This window comes from Lotus japonicus, chromosome 4 (assembly GCF_012489685.1).
Source record: "Lotus japonicus ecotype B-129 chromosome 4, LjGifu_v1.2".
In the NCBI taxonomy this organism is placed as follows: domain Eukaryota; kingdom Viridiplantae; phylum Streptophyta; class Magnoliopsida; order Fabales; family Fabaceae; genus Lotus; species Lotus japonicus.
The window spans coordinates 62,776,865-62,796,392 of NC_080044.1; the positions used below are offsets into that span (position 1 = coordinate 62,776,865).

The 19,528-nt window shown below is 33.4% G+C and overlaps 1 protein-coding gene and 1 pseudogene across 1 annotated transcript; both read left to right on the forward strand.

Annotated features, from left to right (window-relative positions):
- Positions 1–4,787: 4,787 nt before the first annotated feature.
- LOC130713903 (uncharacterized) lies at positions 4,788–13,079 on the forward strand. The gene is made up of 15 exons (XM_057563730.1): positions 4,788–4,947; positions 5,058–5,281; positions 6,515–6,605; positions 6,851–6,935; positions 7,232–7,316; positions 7,675–7,744; positions 8,985–9,054; positions 9,519–9,564; positions 9,675–9,915; positions 9,994–10,199; positions 10,955–11,029; positions 11,668–11,737; positions 11,947–12,027; positions 12,524–12,603; positions 12,692–13,079. Exons 2-15 carry the CDS (start codon positions 5,166–5,168, stop codon positions 12,768–12,770), a joined length of 1,395 nt encoding a protein of 464 aa, XP_057419713.1. The 5' UTR covers positions 4,788–4,947; positions 5,058–5,165; the 3' UTR covers positions 12,771–13,079.
- Positions 13,080–14,862: 1,783 nt separating this feature from the next.
- Positions 14,863–18,359, forward strand: LOC130715178 (uncharacterized; annotated as a pseudogene).
- Positions 18,360–19,528: the final 1,169 nt, after the last annotated feature.

The following is a 19,528-nucleotide window of genomic DNA, read 5'->3' on the forward strand; positions in this document are numbered from 1 at the left end:
CGACTCATGTTGGAGGAGTTGCTGAAGCGGACAAGGGGATCGACGACTACTAAAAGTGACGAAAATTCATTCGCTAAGAAAACCATATCCATATTGTATTCCTCTTTTTGATTCTATGAGTGTCATGCGATGGGGGAAGGAGAGGGTGCGATGGGGGAGAAATTATGCTAGTCATCATTGCCTCACTGTCGTTCGCTTTCATGTCTGGTTGGTCTACTTGCTGTCATCCGAGAAGATGAAAAAAATGAAATTGGGATAAATTTTGGGATAATCTTATTCATTGGGGATGATTTTGTCCTTATGATATTTTACTAAGCAGGCCATGGGTGTACCACTTCTTTAACGGGTTCATACTAGCTACTTGCGGCCTAGAAATAGAAAAATAAATTGAATCAAATAAAAAAATACCATTACTACTTAGTACAAATTATTTACAATATGTTCATTATTTACTAAATTAAATTGTAAATAAGTTTTTTCAATGCAATTTGTAAATAAGTTATTTCGACTTGTAAATCATGTTTTTCTTAATCCCACATAAATTTTTTTATAAAAAACTTTGACCAGTATTAATTTTTTTTCTTTCTAAACTAGTACTCCCTCCAAGGAAATTAATATTTTTTATAAAATAAACTAATATGCTTAATTTCAATGATGTATTTTCCTTTTCACAAGAACAATTATGCTAATTACCATAAATATTGATAATACCTATTGGGTGCTTTTAATTTCCCTCCGAATTCTTGCACGGAGAATATGTCTCTTTGCATTAAAATGAATTATTTGACTTAATTTTATAAAAGTGTTTCTTATATAAAGGAAAAAAATTCTAAAGTGTTTCTTATAAAAATGACCGGAGGGAGTATTAATTAAATATATCGCGGAAGGATAAGAGGCATAGCATGCATGAAATAAAAAATAAATGAGAAAATCCCAAGCATATTAGATAATCTCCAATGCTAGTTCTTATTTCTTAGTTTCTTAGCACTATTGATGTAGACCCGTATCGCCACATGTGTTTAAGCAACTCTCAAGCAATTTTGCTCCAACCATGAGTTCCGAGGAGGCGTTTGTTTCAAGATTTGGAAAGAGATTCCCGGGAATATGAAGGTTGGGAATGAACATTCCTGTGTTTGTTACAAGATTGGAAACTATGATTCCTGGGTATCAATCATTCCTGAGAATAAAATAACTTCCACAATTCCCATGATTTCCTTCATATTGATTTCCATGAAAAAGGTTGGGAATCTTACATTCCCATGGGAAAGATGAATGTAACTTCCCACTTCTACCACAATTGATCATTATTACTTTTATTTTTAAGTTTTTTTTTAATTTTTAAATTAAGAAAATTTTAAAATGTTCCCATGAATACAAAATACTTACCAAACACATTTATAAAATTTACCCAGGAATAACATATCCGGTAATCATATTCTTGGGAATGTTATTCCCGGGAATGTGATCTCAAACCTTGAAACAAACGTCCCTTCTTAGTTCCTACCACTATTCATTTGGTATCACAAACCGCATTATTTATACTTTTTATTTTCATAAAGTAATAAAAAAAACTCATAAAGTAAGAAAGTAATTTATATGAGAGAGAAATAATTAATATTTTAAGCTAAGAACTCAAAAAACAAAACTTCTTATATAAGAACTGAGTTCTTATTTTTAAGAACTAAGGAGTCCATGTGAGCACCTCCAATGATAAAGTTCTTAGTTCTTAGTTCTTAACTCTAAAATAAGAATTAAGAACCTTGCATTAGAGATGCTCTTATAAGTACTAATAATTTGGAGTATATGCTTTGCGTAGCGTGTGCTACTCGTTTATCTATTTATTATTGTTACAATTTCAGGGAAACATGTCCATTAATTATTAGTAGGTACACTTTGATTGGAGTAATGATATTGTTTAATGATCGTTTAGTTTTCTTTTTTCAACATCAAATTCAAAAAAAAAGTTTCTTTTTTCAACATACTTTTAAAATATAAAATTGAACCAAAGATTTCCTCCGTTTGTGCCCACACACGCTTTTCATTCTCACGAATGACAAGACAATAACATGGTCTATTTAAATTTAATTACTTATTTCACGAAAAGGAAACAACAGAATTTCGATCCTCAAAATCTACGATATAGCAAAAGGTAGAACCTAATATGCACCACTTTTAGGTGGTGTAATTTTACACTACCTACTTTAATTTGGTATAGTAGGTCAACACATTATTTATGTTTTTAAAGAAAAAATATCATTAAAAATTTGTCATATATTAAATATCTTTAAAAAAAGATGTGTTGACCTGTTATAGCAGGTTAAAAAAAGTGGTCTAAAATTAGACCACTTTAAATTGGTCCACATTAGAGGTCACCATAGCAAAAACAGCAAACGCAACAAACAAAACAATGAAGACTGAAGAGCCACTGAGGGTAAGAGAGTAAATGCGTTTATTTTAGGCAAATATTTTTAGGACATGTAGAAATTAATATTTACGAGTTAATACTAAGAATAAGAATGAGAATACAAACTCAAATCCGCGTATGATAGCTCAAGTGGTAAGAAATGAGAGACATATGAGTTGGGTAGGGGAGGTCTAAAGATCGATTTCTGGCGGGTGCAATTTATCTTTTCGATGTACAAAAAAAAAAACTTAAATCCCCGAGAAAAAAATGTCAACATGGGTTGCACAACTGACTTCATGTTTCAGGTTTAACTCTCACATCCTCATAAGTCGAGGGTTCGAATCCCCCTAAGTCCGTAAAATCACTGTTAGTGGGCAACCGTTCTCGGGGGAGATCCCCGACGCTCCTATTTTGGAGTGGGCATCTGCAGGTCTCCCTATCATGTCATTAGTATCTTGCCCGGTAGTCTAAAAATGTTTTCTTTCCGTTCTATCATTTTAAAAACCAAAAAAAATTTCCCCGAAAAAATATTTATTAATATGAATATAAAACTATTTTTTCAAACGGGTTACATCTCTAAAAGATAAAAAAAAAATTGCGAACTCTCCTTTTTGAGAGATATATTGGTGAACTCTTTGTTTTATGTTAATGATGAATATTAATCAACAATAATTAATTTGATGGAAATAATAGGCTTAAATATGTTTTTTCCCTAAAAATGTGTCAAATGTTGATTTTAATCTCTTGAAAACATATTTCTTAGTTTTTCATCCCTATAAATATATATATATTTGGCTTAAATATGTTGGAAGTCCCTCTAAAATAGGGGTGCTTTGGTTAAGGCCCCTACAAATTTTTTTGGGTGGAATAAGCCCCTAATGTGAAAATAATATATGGTGATAAGCCCCTACCGTGAGGTTCCGTTTAATTTATGATGATTCTGTAAACGGCGTTGGCGTGTATTATATTTTGTGAAAATTATTCAATTAAAGAGGGTGCCACGTAAGTAAATGAGGGATCAAAAAATAAAAATAAAATGAAAATCCAAAGTAAAAAACACAAGTATGTTTGGGGATTTTACTTGAGTTTTTTACTTGGGTTTTTATTTTTTCAACCCTAATTTACTTACGTGGCACCCTCTTTAATTGAATAATTTTCACAAAATATAATTTACGTCAGCGTCGTTTGCAGAATCATGAGAAATTAAACGGAACCTCACGGCAGGGGTTTATCACTATATATTATTTTCACATTAGGGGCTTATTCCACCCAAAAAAAATTGTAGGGGCCTTAACCAAAAGATCCCTATTTTAGAGGGACCTCCAACATATTTAAGCCTATATATTTTGTTATTTATTTTAGTTATCCTACCTCTTAAGTTTTGAATACGTGAATATTAAAACGATGACTCATCTGTTCTATTTTGTGTTTTTTATACTTAATTGCCTTGGTGCAACCCAACTGTTTACATAACTTAGTCGTTAAATTTCACCTACTACTAATTGTTCTCGGATAGCACCCGCGCCGCTAGATATTTCGCGATTTCGAAATGTGGGTAGCATTTCTTATATGCAAAGTTAGGTGACACTGAATTATGTGAATGAGTCAATCCCACACTGTCAAATCTGATAAAAAACCACAACTAGAAAATGGGAAGTACCATTGAGTCATTATCTTAAGAATCTCATAAGTAAAACTTAACAACAAAAACATAAATAAATAAATAACAATGTATATTCACATGAATTAACAAAAAAAAATGGCTTAAATATGTTAAAGGTCCCTCTTAAATAGGGGTCATTTGGTTAAGGCCCCTACAAAATTTTTTGGGTGGAATAAGCCCCTAATGTGAAAATAATATATAGTGATAAACCCCTGTCGTGAGGTTCCGTTTAATTTTTGATGATTTTGCAAACGATGCTGACACAGATTATATTTTGTGAAAATTATTAGGGTGCCATGTAAGTAAATTAGGGTTGAAAAAATAAAAAAAATAAAAACCCAAAGTAAAAAACCAAGTAAAATCCCCAAACGTACTTAGGGTTTTTACTTTGGGTTTTTATTTTATTTTTATTTTTTCAACTCTAATTTACTTACGTGACACCTTCTTGAATTGAATAATTTTCACAAAATATAATCCACGTCAGCGTCGTTTGCAGAATCATCAGAAATTAAACGAAACTTCACGGCAGGGGCTTATCACTGTATATTATTTTCACATTAGGGGCTTATTCCACCCAAAAAAAATTATAGGGGCCTTAACCAAATAACCCCTATTTTAGAGGGACCTCCAACATATTTAAGCCAAAAAAAATCACATTTTTTGAGGGACTAAAAACATAATTTTGTATATTTCCAACAAGGAACAAGTACCAACGTAAGATAGTTTGGGTGGCAGGCGTTGTGGTAGTGCTGACATAGACTCTCAACTCAACTCTTCTCTTCTCTTCTTCTTCTTCTCTTTCTCTTCTCTGATCATCATCACTCTCTATCTCTATTCATTCTTCTTCCAAATTGAAAACTGCGTTGCCTTCTGAATCTGGGTAGATATCTCTGTCAATCACTAGATTTTTTCTCCTTTTTTTTTTTTTGATATAAATGTGAACTGTGACGTGTGTTGAATGTATCTTTTGCTTTTTGCTTTCGGTTTCAGTTTCCGATGGCGCCCCCTGTTTCTGCGGCGCACAACAAAACCCTGATTCTCTGACTCACAATCTCACTCTGTTTTGCTATTTTCGGATTTGGGTATCAAAGGAACAAGATGAGCTGGCGAAGGGTGTTGAAGTCAGTGCAGGCACTCGCTGCACACACTTTTCTCTTCTGCTTCACTCTCTTGCTCCTTCTCAAGCTCGATCATCAACTCTCTTCCTCTTGGTGGTTAGTTTTTGAATTCATTGATTTGCTTTTCTCATTCTGCTTTCATTGCATGCCCAATTTGGGTTTCATTTTTCAAATTTTAGGTTTTCATCATGCTTCTTATTGAAGGGTTGCAAATTCTCATAATCAAATTTTTGTTGCTTTTTGTTTATTTAAGTGGTGGATTTAATGATTTATTGTTGGTTTTTTTTTTTTTCGTTTGGGGTGGGAGGGTTTGGTGATGAAGTTTCCTTAATGGGTTGTGTTTGTTTCCTTTTGTGTTGTGAGAAAGAATGAGGAGATTAAAGGTTGGTGGGGCATTTGGCCCCACATGGATGCCTTATCTAATTCTCAAGAGATGAATTGAATATCTTTCACTTGATTCTGCTGCCACTCTGGCTCTGATTGACCCGAAATTTGGCAAGTGAATTGATTTTAAGAAAACAATGTGTTTTGTTTCTGGAAACATGTTCTGAGTGCAAATTGACAATGTGTGTGGTTGTTTCACGTGGCGGTTTGTAATGTAGTGTGAGGGATTTTCGCCATTAAAAATGGTTGCCGTCCATCATAATAGTTGTGCCAACCGCTGATAAGACACTGTAGGATCTGTTTTGGTAATATTGTAATTACCACCTAAAAGGTGCAATGTGGGGATTGTCAACTGTTTTAATTCAGCCTTGACTTATGTTTTCTGCTGTATGAAATTGTTCAAACAAGGAGAAGTGTCTGCTTGGTTGAGCCGGTGGAATGTGGGAAGGTGGAAAATAGGGAATGGGGTGTAGATGACTGTCAACTGAAGTTATGGCCTTGATTGAAAATAAGTGCACTTTATTTTTGTGAACTTATATCATAATACTTGGTAGATCAAGATAATCAAAGAGTGTGCAAGCTTTTGCCTTCTTTTTTTGGTCAACTTGCAAGCTTTTTTTAACTGCATGCTGAAGAAGTACTGGAATTATTTAGTAACTAATTCAAAGTGGGGCCTACCTTTATGAAAAAACTTAAGAGGTTAGAGAGACTCCGAAAGCGGAGGATGTATAGTTGTGGTATTAGCTTGGTGCAAGTCCGTCAAAACACAGTCTTTCAGCAAATAAATATATATAATGTAAAAGGTTTCCTGAAAAAAACTGGTGTTGTCTAAAAATTGTTGATATGAATATTCTAATATAGTAAACATGTGGGGGAACATGTGTTGGATATTGGATTCTAAGAATATAGTGATTGTCAATTACTGACTTCTACTTTAATATTCAGGACAATATTTTCACCTCTTTGGATGTTCCATGCCGTTGTCGCTCGAGGAAGGTTTTCATTACCTGCACCATCAGCTCCACGTAATCGACATGTATGTCAGTGCCATTCTTAACTAAAATTTGACAGTTTCTATTTTGAGTTTTTGTCTTTTTGTTGTGGATATTGGGCCATTTGACTTAAGAACTATGAGTTTCTGTCCTGTTCTTTGGCTACCATGGATAAAACCTTATAGTAAGGTTGTTGACTTTATTTTCTCTTTTATAATTTACTATTATCAAGTGTATTTTTTTCCCTGTCAACGCTTATACACTATACTGATTTTTTATGTTGTGACAGTGGGCACCATGCCATACGGTCGTCGCAACCCCATTGCTTATTGCATTTGAATTGCTCCTTTGTATATATCTTGAGAGCTTATATGGTACATTTCCTACTCTATGCTACCGTGTTATCATAGTTAGGAGTTTCCAATTACTTCCATGCATTCAATATGCATTTCAGCTGTCTGTGCATGGAGTACTTCTTAAGAAATATTGAGTTGGTATGATTTGTTTATCTAGCTACATTGATGTTACAAATTTCTACATTAGAATTGTGAGCATAGGCATATCCTTGTGTTGGTGAAGTGAAATACTTTTGTCAAAACTGAAGATTTGAATTCTGTAATTGCATTTCTGCTAGATTTCCATGTAAACTAATGCATTTATTTATGCGCAGTTCGTGGCTTTGCAGCAGTCAATCTGAAGATTGTGTTCCTTCCCTTACTAACATTTGAAATCATTATTCTCATTGACAATTTCAGGTAACTTCTTTAGGATAGCTCTCATAAACAGTTATTTCTTTTGAGTTGTACTCTTGTGGTAGGAAAATCAATGGATGCATGAGTAATCACCTATATTCTCTACACCTGCCTGAATAGATACTCTAGCATGTTTCTTTGCTGTCTTCTCTCTCTCTCTCTCTCTCTCTCTCTCTCTCTCTCTCTCCTTCTGTAAAGAATATTAAAACTTAATTATTGATGTACATCGTTGGGTTTGTTATCATGTGCTTTTTTAAAGTATTGAATGTGAAGTCCTTCAACATGGTTCATTGGTGCGGGCTCATGTAGTTTGATTATTTCTGCGTCGTTTGTAAACAATCAATATTTGTTTTTTGTGCAGAATGTGTAGGGCTCTAATGCCAGGGGATGAAGATAGCATGAGTGATGAAGCAATCTGGGAAACTCTTCCTGTAAGGTTCCTTTTAATGAATGTCCTACATGTCATCCATCTTTCATGGTCTTTGTTGAGTTCTCTAATATAACTAACTAATTAACACAGACAATTAAATTAAAGGAATAATGATTCATGGTGTTCAAGCCTTCATCACTTTTGTCATTGATAAATAATGATTTCATTTCATATGGGAAAGTGCGCTAGACACCAGATCTATCTGATTATACATGCCACAGTAATTCAGGAAACATTGTGTGTAAGCTGTGCATGGCCACGGTTTTTTGAATTATTATTATTAGATGAATGAAATTGAGATGAATTTAGTTTCGATTCCATTCTCAGATAACTCATATTAGTGCTCGTTTAATATTAGATGTTTTATTGAAATTTGGAGAATTCGCGTCGACTTTTGAAAAATATTTTATTTGAAGTTAAGTGTTATAAATTGTTAGCGACTGTTGTACTCTTTGCATTTTGAAGTAGTTTAACTGAAGAGATTTGTTACGCTTAAGTTTACATTTTAGGGCTATCTGTGTTATGAAACAAAAATCCAGTGCAGTACTCTCTTAAGATAGAAAGTGACATGCATCAAATAATTGTGAATGCTTTTTTTTGGAAAACATTGTGAGTATATTCTCTAACACTCGTAATGCAATCAATCTATTGTTATTATATGATAACAAATACTTTAGCTGCTAAATATCTCTAATACGTTATTATATGATAACAAATACTTTAGCCGCTAAATATCTCTAATATCTGCTGCTTTATGCACGTACTTTGATCTTATACTTTCCTGAGCATCTTTGGAAATTGCCTCTTAGTTTGTGGATCAGGGTGGTTTCCAGTTTGCAAGTCTTGGACAATTTGAAATGTTATGCAGGATCATTGCTTTTCTCTTCTCCTCTGTTATCTATTTTCATTAAATATTTTCTCTATATATGAATTTCGAATTAATATTAACTTGATATTGGAGGGAAATTATTGCAACTGAAGCTGTGGTATTGACATATCAGATTATCTTGGTTGACTAGGATTTTTCATATCATTTTTTTAATAATTCTCTATTGTTTGAAACAACAATGTTGCTCTCACTACCAAGATTTTGTATTGACAAAAGTGTCTGGCTGTCTTTAACTGATATTGCCATGCTTAGCTTTACCTGGATAAAATAAAAAATTCAAAGTGTATCTTATTTGAACCTTAGTGTCTTTCGTTTTTCATGTCCTCATATACCAATTACTCTTTGTTTGTAGCACTTTTGGATTGCAATCTCTATGGTGTTCTTCATTGCTGCCACAATCTTCACCCTCTTAAAACTGAGTGGTAACTCTTTTCTTCTATAGTTGGTAGATGAATTTTTCATTTATTCTTTATAAATTCCATCAGTGTTAATTTTTAACTTGTGATAACAATTTTGTGATTCCTTATGAATATTGTTTTACGCTGCTTCTGCAAAGGTCATTTTTTGTTATATCTTCAGTATTTTCCCTGGGAAATAGGACTGCTATGTATCAGAAAAAAGAATGAATAACTACCAAAATTGAGTTTTTTTACTATGCTTCATAAAAAAATGTGGTTTCCTTCGATATAAAGAGCAGCACCTGTTGATACTACAATGTCATGATGACTTCTTTTTATTAAAGAATAAAAAATGAAGAGTCCATTTTATGACGTTTGACCTTTTTGGAATCTGTAATAATATCTAGGTGATGAATAAGACATTTTGTTTACCCTTGTTCTTATATGATTAATCTGTATTTTTTGGCCTTTATTTCTTGTTAATACAGGTGACGTAGGTGCTCTAGGCTGGTGGGACTTATTTATTAACTTTGCGTAGGTTTCTCTTGTCCAAGCACTAGCATGTTTTTTGATAATTATCTTTGATTTTCTTAGAATGTTGGCTTGAAAGTTTTACAAAAGATTTTTACAACATTATTTTGCAGTATTGCCGAGTGCTTTGCTTTTCTTGTATGTACAAAGTGGTCCAATCCGGTCATTCATAGAAATTCCAGAGAAGCCAGTTCATCTTCTACTGCAATTAGATATCTTGACTGGAACAGTGGTTTAACACTTTCTTCAGAGGAAAATCGTGAGGGGAGAATTTGCAGCCTTCAAGACATAGGAGGTCATTTCATGAAAGTACCAGTTATTGCATTCCAGGTTCTTCTTTGCATGCATTTAGAGGTATGTGTTATTTGAATTGTATGTAGGGCCAGCCTTTGGGATATTGTATTGGAAGATCTGAGCTGTTTTGCATTTCAGGGAACACCTGCTCGTGCCGTGTATCTACCTCTTCCAGTTATTTTCTCTCCCCTTTTCCTACTTCAAGGTGTTGCTGTGGTGTTATCTGTATCCAAGTTTGTGGAGAAACTTGTGCTTCTGCTACGAAGTGGAGCTGGTGGAGGAATATATTTTAGAGTTTCTTTGAGAGCTCAGGATTGTTTGGGATTCTTGCACCATGGTTCTAGGTAATGAATCCTCTTTGGTTGTTATTATTATTAGGGAAAGATTTAGGTTAAAACCCTGTTGTTTGGCCTGATTTCAATTAGTCATTCCGTTCCCCTGAGCTTTATCATGATATTACTTAATTTTGAGCTCTTTCGTCCAATTTGTAATTTCATTTAACATGTCAATGGGCATATGTTGTGTCATAAAACTCCAGTCCATCAGGTTTTTCTCAAATCAAATAAATCATTGATTAACATATTCTATTCAAATCTATTTATTGATATTATGTAAAACCCTGTGAAAGTTCTTGGTAGATATAATGTTTTGTGGGCGCTGAACCAATAGAACGGGACTATTTGTTTGGTAGTTTTGAATTTGGGTCTTTTTATGTACGATATATAAAACTAACTTGACTCTTATTGATTTAATTCACAAATTGAACAAATGTATTGGACATCTACCTGAGGATGTCGCCAAACCCAATGGGCTGGTAGTGATTGGATTTTTCCTGTGTTATTATTTTTTCCACTAATATGATTGTAGAAAATAAATCGAATGTATACTTGGGGTCAAATTTTTCAAAAAGATGCTCTCCAAGCCTCAAGGGAGTTATCTGATTTTTTTTTGCCCTTATTATTTTTACTACTTTTATGATTGGAGATGACACCACCGATGTCTATTGACGTCAGAGTTTTTAACAATGGAAGCTGTGATCTTGTTGAATTACCATCTGCATGTAGTTTGTTGCACTAAGTCTGACAATTCGTGGAATCAGATTATTAGGTTGGTGGTCAATTGATGAAGGGAGTCGGGAAGAACAGGCACGATTGTACCATGAGGGAGCATCGGGGTAAGCATTATTTCATTTATTGAACCTTAGTGTATACCATCATAGAATGTAAATAATGTGTTGGCCCATACATATGTTCCATGCAAAGTCTCTAGGAGCAGTTGTTATTCTAATGAGATTTATTTTGAAGATAAAAGAGGAATTAGAAAATCTGTTAAGTATGCCCCCAAACAAAAGACTATAACAGGATTGCTGGTGACTGCAATAAAAATGTGATCCATGGTATTACTTTGATAGAATGGAATTCTCTAGGTACTAGGCATGGTAACTTAGCGATTTTACGCCAATGATTGCATCAGATAGTAGTATAGTACTTCCATCATCACAAGTCATAACATACATATTTAAGGTGTATGGATCTTATGGAAAGACCAAATTGAGATTAATTGAAACATTCAAGTTCACAAATGATACAATTAACATTAGGGAGGGGAGAAAGACGTTTTTCTTTAAGGATAAAAAATACAGGTTTCTCACTATTCCTGTGTTTGACACTAGAACTTTATTACTTGTGAGACATCCCTTTTGTCCCTTCTTATGATACTTGTGAGATACGTAAGCTGTTTTCAATTTGTTAATATTTATTCACCACGTAGTTATTTCTAATGATCTTTGTAATTTTGACTTCCCTTGCACAGGTATAATACTTTCTGTGGTTATCCTCCTGAGATTGTTAAGAAAATGCCTAAAAAGGATCTCGCTGAGGAGGTAATGACAGTTATATGATATAAATAAATAACTTAAGGTGGAGTATATTCATTTGGATATGGCCTTGACTCTTGAGTAGCATGGTTGAAATTATTTACATAGGTTGTAGTTCGTTATGCTCATACGTTCAATATTAGGCACACAAATTGTCAGTTAGTCAATAACTCTGATTTTCTTTCTTAAGCATGGCTAAAATTTTCTAATTTCAGGTGTGGAGACTCCAGGCAGCTCTTGGTGAGCAGACGGAAATTATAAAATACAGCCAACAGGAGTATGAAAGACTTAAAAATGTAAAAGCTTCTAACTTCTATCAGTATTTTAGTCATATGCTAGTACTATGCATTTTCCAAAGCCATCACAATGGCAAGGGTCATCATGCTATACCATTCAAGACATGGTAAATGGCATCATTCATTTAGAATATTCTTTAATTTTAAATCTTGGGGAGTAAATCTCAGTGATCAGTTACCTCCACGATATTACCGGGGAAGGGAAGTCTTGTTTTATACATCACGCATAGGATTTTTGTGTTGTTAATCAAAGTCTGTTTGTTTAATGATTATAGTGGAAATATGAATAGATTGACGATCATAAAACGATTAAGTTAAATGTGCTGTCATTGCTGTATCATAAAAACATGCAGTAATGTGAGTTACACTTAATCTGATAACTGAGCTATTTCGTGGAATTATGACAAAAATCAATAATATAGGTTTCAACCCTTTCATCCAGTGAAGCTTCTGAATGTTGTTGCCAACTTATATGTTCATATTTTGTATTTCTCAGGAGAAAGTGTTATGCAGAATTTGTTTTGAGGGAGAGATTAGTGTTGTATTGCTCCCATGTAGGCATCGTGTCCTTTGCAGGTAAGATCAAATAAATTATGGTCAATGACACATTTCATTTCATTTAATTTCATAGTTTGTCCTTATGGTTGATTTGCATGATCTGCAGCACTTGCTCAGAGAAGTGTAAGAAGTGTCCAATTTGCCGTGACTCTATAGCAGAGCGCTTGCCCGTATATGATGTCTAGGCGTTAACTTAGTTAACTTCTTACATAGAAGAAAGGGACTGGAGAAAGTAAATGTTTTAGTTTTAACAGTTACAGTTTTTGCTTTGAGATGAATTTAACACCAACTTGTTCATTGTCTAATACCACATCAAAGGGTAGGAAGAATAGACTATAGAGCATGCAGTTGCTACTTTGGCTTTTCAATTTGATTTTGTTTTGCTTTATCTCCTTTTTGCAATTTGTATATATATATTCTAAACTTAGACTAGATTCTTACAGGTTCTAAAGATGATTGTGATGAGTGTCATTAATATCTTTTTCTTTTCTTTTTATCATGTGTAAGAACCTTTTCTTTTCTCTCCTGGGCCACTCACGTGTAAGAACTATGCTTCTATTCTTTATTATTTTTTTTGGATCTTTTTTTAGTAGAAATGAGTTTTTTAAAATCTTTGAAAGAGATAAATAGAGGCTTTGATAATTTATAACTTTAGGAAACTATCAATTGGAAATTGGTGCTGCTCCACTTTCTACCTTCAATCTAATAGTAGGAAACGCCATGGTTATAAGATAAACTCCCACTTTCTTTGGTCATAATGAATTTTACAGCCATAAACATATAAAGTATAAACTTCAAGAACACTGGGAAGTACAGAAGTGGTGTAAATTTTCATTGCCACAAACCACCGGGAGCCCTGAGATAACATAAACAGCATAGAACAAAATGAGGCTATCATAAACTTCCTTGTTGTAAGCAAATATGGTTCGTAGTTCCCATGAGACTGAGAGGAATGGGGTTGCTCCATTCAGTTTTAGTCTTAGCTTTCATTTTTCACTGAGAAAAGTAAATAAACCTTAGAATATTTAAAACTACATTCAAAGTAGAGAAGGCTAGCAACACCCCCTTTCATAAACTCTCTTCAACACTATTATTGATTGGTTGAAATTCATGTGGGTCTCATATTCTTAGTGAACCCTACTTGAATTTTAACGAATCATAATCTTCAAGAGAGAATTGAAGAGAGTGTTACTAGCATTTTTCTTCAAGCTATCAAATATTTCATCTGCAAATCAAAACATTATTATTACTAATAAAACTTTTCATATTTATGCTATGAGAATTAAGAAATGAATATATACAATTTCATAACTATATTTCTATTCCAACATCAATTAATAAAAATTCATAACTTTTTTCGAAGCAGCAAAAAATAATAAAAATTCATAATATAATAAATTATAGTTCTTTGTTCATCTAGATATATTTTTTCTCTCACATTTTCAAAAGTTTGTCTTTAATAGACACGATAATCAAATCCGAATGATAATTCCCAACCTGACTCATCTTTGACGAAACCCCACTTTGAGGGGGTAGGGGCTAGGTTTCTCATTACTTAATAATTATATATAATTGACTAGATTCTTATTTTAATGTAACAATTCACATTTTAACTAATTTTAATACAAAACTAGTAAGAATAATTTAAATTTTGTTATTTTTCAAATATATAATTATACATACATACATACATATATATATATATATAGTTTTACGTAAAGTTTTTAAAATAATATTTATGAGTATCTTTCTCAATCAAATATAACCAAAAAAGCACATAGTTCTAGATCTTGGTCATACAAGTGGGTCATCTAAGATCTTGGCCCTCCATTGTAAATTTCTTCTCAATGGTGATGATTTGTTTCTAGATTCATGTAGAAGAAATCTATAATGGAGGGCTAAGATCTTGGCATCCAGATGATCACTTGTATGGTTAAAATTAAGCACAAAAACCATAAAAACCATGTGCTTAAATTAAAAAAGTCTATATATTTAATTAAGAAAGATACTAATAAAATACTATTTTGAAATCATACATGTGTATCAGTTTAATTCAGATTTGGATCGGATTCTTTAATAAAATAAGGTTCAATATTCCATATAATTCATTTTTCATGTGTATAACCTCCTCAACTGCAGCATTTCCAAATATGCACATAATTTGCTGGTAATTCCAGCTATAGTCCACTCTTCTCTACCAGTTTGGTTTCCAAATCGGTTGGTGCCATTGCCATGGACTGTGTCTGGTTTCTTAACTTCCTAAATTCAGGTATCCATTTGATGCATCTTGTTGAAATTGAATTTGCCACTCTCATACCATGATTTTGGTTGCTTAGAAAAATACATTATCGAATGTGGATCTTGCAGCATAAGCTTTTTGCTTAGAAAACTTGTTTGGTTCATAACCAAAGTAAGAATGAAATGTGCAAATTAATGCTTTGTTTATGCTAGGTTTCTGAATTCCCTGTACAGTGGGAGAGAGGGCAAAAAACAAAAAACGAATTGAGATTTTTTGTTGGTGAAAGTTGAATTTGACTTCTTTGACCAATGAAGATGGTGTTATCCATTTATCCAACAAATTTAGTCAAGCATTCAATGATTGTATATTCTTGTTTTCAAATTTCCTAGGTGCCTTAAATCACAAACCAGCAATATCACTCATTTTAAGATAACTAGACCAGATAAGAAGGTTTTTCCAAATTCCATGGATAAAAATAATGTTTGAAGAAGTTTATCCAGATCAAGTAGTATTAATTGATGTCTCTAATGAATGATTTTGTCTTCAATAGACAGAGACATATGGGAGGCTAATGCAGACATATGGCTTTGTTCCACAGTGCTTATTCTAGAATGTTCAAACCTTTGTTACAAATTGTAGGCCCCTTATATTTTGATATTGCCATATTGGTAAGAAAGCACTAGAGAGTAGAGGCTATTGTAATTGATGTTTCAACATGGCCTTCTCCTACTGGAATCTTCCTATTAGGAATGCAACTCTTAAAGAGAACTTGTCACCTCTACACACCTTGCCCATTGAAAGTGGAGTATCTGTTGATGAGTCTGCTTCTCCTGTGAGCATCTTTTCTTCCTAATAATCAGTCTACCCCAAAAGTTTTTTTTCCATGATTCAGATATTTTCTGTGCTTTCCGTGGCCTTTTGTTGCAGCTTTGGTTGTTATGGGAATTATTACTCATTGGTGAACCCATTCTCATTATTGCACACACTCTCCATTGTTGTGAGGCTGTTGCCAGTCTTGTGAATTTGGTTGCACCATTACTTTGCAGTGTTGACTTCCGGCTTTGTTTTATCATCCATGACATTGAGTTTGCACACTTGAACTCTATTCAAGAAGGAGAAACCACCCCCTTAATGGTGTTAGCCTGTTAGGGGTGAAAAACTGTTTCTTCCTTAAAGCTCTCAGTAACATCCCTCACATTGTTTCTCTAGGAAGCCCTCATCATCATTCAAACAGGGTTTCCCTTTCCAACTAGGTCTTCTACTGCCAGAGTTGCTATTAGACCCAAAGTTCTTGCTTGGGCTTTAACAACTTTACCTAAAGAAGTTTTCTCCTTCAAGTTTATTTAGTGCAGAGTGCAGTTAAGTTAGGGAGACATGACCTCTTAATTGAGTACCATTCTGCCACAATCAAGCCGGACGCCTCTAGCTTAAATAGGTTTATAGATGCTGGAGTGTCACCAAGAGTTGAGGAGTCAGTGTCAGTTGTTAACAATGTGATATGGCACAGAATTCCTTGGAGCAAATCTTGCAAGGATCTTCTCCTTATATCGATCCTCCTTCTCTGCCTCCATTGAATGCATATGAATTTCTTGCCAGTTTATAACCTGGAGTTCCGAGGAAGTTCATATTGAAGCCAACAAAATTTAAGTGGCTTGACTTATAGAGGTGGTAATTAATTCGCTTTGCCCTATTTTTTGTGTATTATGTACTACCATTTACCACCTAGTTGTACCATAATGGTTTGTTTTTTGATCTTGTGCTTTGCTCTTGGGGGGACCTTAGGCCTTCACCACACCCGGGTCGGAATTGCGAGAGCAATTTAACACACCAAAAAAATGTTCTTCACCGTTCACATTAATTGCTTGAGTATTCTTATTAGGTGATTCCTGAGTGTACCAACTTTATGCCTTGCTTTCAGAGGAGGTGGGCTGTAGCTGAAGAACAAGATGGATTTTGGAGGCATATAAGAATGAAAACAGAAATACAACAGCTTATATTTAAAATGTCTAAGTTAGAAATTGTGGATTCCTTATGTTACAGAGAAACTTCTACCTAGAGCAATACAGGTAATGTACTTTGATGCAGTCAATTGATGATGCCTGCTTTCATTTAGGTACTTATTATTTTCACTATTTGCTTTTACAAAGGACTAAATATCTAAAAGAAATGCATCACAAGTTTTGAAAGTTATGCGATTTTGGATTCAAGAAGTCAAATGAACAAATTGAATATCGTTCTTAAATGCAACTATGTTAGGAAGCAGGAGTCAGAATTTAAAATATCTATTGTTATTGAATGAGAAGAATAAGAGAAATCTTCTCCAAGGATTTCCCCTTACAACTGAGCTATTGCTATGATTTCATTGCAGCCATCCTACTTTGATTTGTATGTAGTAATTCCTTTCCACGGTACATATTAACTTTGCTCATTTTCTTCAAATAAACAGCTGTGCAATAACCAAAATTTCATTGACCAATCATCAAGAAGAAGTGCCTCATGACCAACAGGCCCAAATTTGCAACATCCAAATCCTTTGGTAACTTTTCAAAGTGTTCATTGAAGTAGTCTGGGTAAAAGTGAGCTTAGTGTGTTTGGATTAACTTATTTTATTTCAGAATTAATTCTACAGTTATTTATCCCCATAAAGAATCAATTATGAAAGGATTTCCAATTTGCTATTACACTGGTACAGAGGTTTTGTGTTTGAGTCAGGCTATCTTCTCTACAATAAAAGTTGAAGATAGTATTACAACTGATAATCTGTTACTACCGGTATGTCAGGTAATCGTTAGGTTGAATGGATATTCAGATATTAATTGTTACCACACTCTTCAAGCTTCATTATGTAGACCTAGTTCCATGTTAAACTTGTCCAATATTCAATGATTGAGATACGGATACCTCTTTGAAGCATTTAAAGCTGTGAAAAACGACAAAGATGATTTTTTTTATTTTGGCTATGACATGTGTCTACCATGGCACCTACTTGTCACTTCATGCTCAATTTGCTACATTTTGTTGCTATTGTATGGCGTGATTGCATATTAAGGACACAGATTTATTTGTTTGTGACAAAGAAAGTTGAAGCTCAGTGGTACATGCAAAATTTAGGAAGTGAGTGGTATATTCAACAATACAAGGTAATGGAATTTATTACCCTTTGTCAATGTCCCCATTGTTTATGTCTCAGAGTGGAACCAACCTTTGTTAATGTCTCCATGGAACTATTTGCAACTCTTAGCCACTGAAAAACAATGGATGATGTTCCAGGGTCTACCTACCATCAAGGAAACACTTAGGTAGCGTTTGGTGACGGAACAGGACAGAACAGAACGGAACGGGACAGAACAGGATGGAACAGGACAATAATGTTCTATGTGTTGTGTTTGGTAACTCCAAGTCAATAGAACAGAACCATGATTTTAATTACATATATAACCTTGTATGTTTAATATTTGATTGAGAAAAACAAATTGAACTCAATTGAACATTTTGCATAGAAACTGTTTGTTATTGCTTATTTCATGAAATAATCACTTATTTCTTTAAAATAATCACTTATATATTGTTTAAGTTGTTTCAGTATGCTATTGAAAAAAGCAGAAACCTAATTATCTATTTAAGCTATTTTAAGTGCGTTTATTTAGATTAAAAATATTGATTTTTAACTATAATTTTTTTAAGAGATTTTGAGAAAAGCATAAGTTGATTCGTGTTCGACTACTCTAATTAAAATTACTTTTTTTTTACTCCCCTCATCTATCATCATAGATTTTCATTATAAGCTAAAGTAACTGTTTCAAATAATTTGTTTTCAGCTTCAGCTGAAACAAACACAAAAAGTGATTTTTCTAAAATAAGTTGAATTAAACGCATTCTAATTAACTCGTTTATCATTACTTACAAAAACTGATTTTACTTTTGAAAAAATAATTGATTTTATTTTAATTAAGTTGATTCGTGTTTGATTACTCTAATTAAAATCACTTTTTTTATCTCCTCTCATCTATCATCATAGGTTTTCATGATAAGCTAAAGTAACTGTTTCAAATAATCTGTTTTCAGCTTCAGCTGAAACAAACACAAAAAGTGATATTTGATTAAAAAAGTGATTTTTTGATTTTAAAAGTGATTTTTTGATTAAAAAGTGATTTTTCCAAAATAAGTTGAATCAAACGCACTCTAATTGGCTCGTTTATCATTGCTTACAAAAAGTGATTTTACTTTTGAAAAAAAAATTGATTTTATTTTAAGTGATTTTTTTGAAAAATTATATTTTTATTTAACTTTGTCAACAAATATAATAAGTGTTTTTAATTTTATAAGTGATTTTAAACTGTTTAGATACATAAAATTTCAAATATAAATTAGGGGTATTTTTGAACTTGCAAAAGTTTTAAAAGAGTGTTCCGTTCCGTTCCCTTCCGTTCCACCCTTTTTCAGGGAACCAAAGTGTCCCGTTCCTGAAGCCTTTTGTCCCGTTCCGTTCCATCTTAAAAACACGACAAACACAGAACGGAACCCATGTGTCCTGTTCCGTTCCCTTCCCACCTGTCTACCAAACGCTACCTTACAGTGCGTTAGATTCAGCGTTTAACGCTGGTAGAGTCGCATATTTTCTCAAAAAGCTATGGGTGACAGCTTCCAATTTAAGTGATTTTGGCTTTTTGCACAATACTGACTCATTTCCAAACATGCTCATGC

Coding starts and splice junctions, on each gene's coding strand:
- LOC130713903 (XM_057563730.1), top strand. CDS start 5,166: ATGAGCTGGCGAAGGGTGTTGAAGTCAGTGCAGGCACTCGCTGCACAC. Junction 7,745..8,984: donor CAATCTGGGAAACTCTTCCT/GTAAGGTTCCTT, acceptor CTTTGTTTGTAG/CACTTTTGGATTGCAATCTC. Junction 9,055..9,518: donor CACCCTCTTAAAACTGAGTG/GTAACTCTTTTC, acceptor TTGTTAATACAG/GTGACGTAGGTGCTCTAGGC.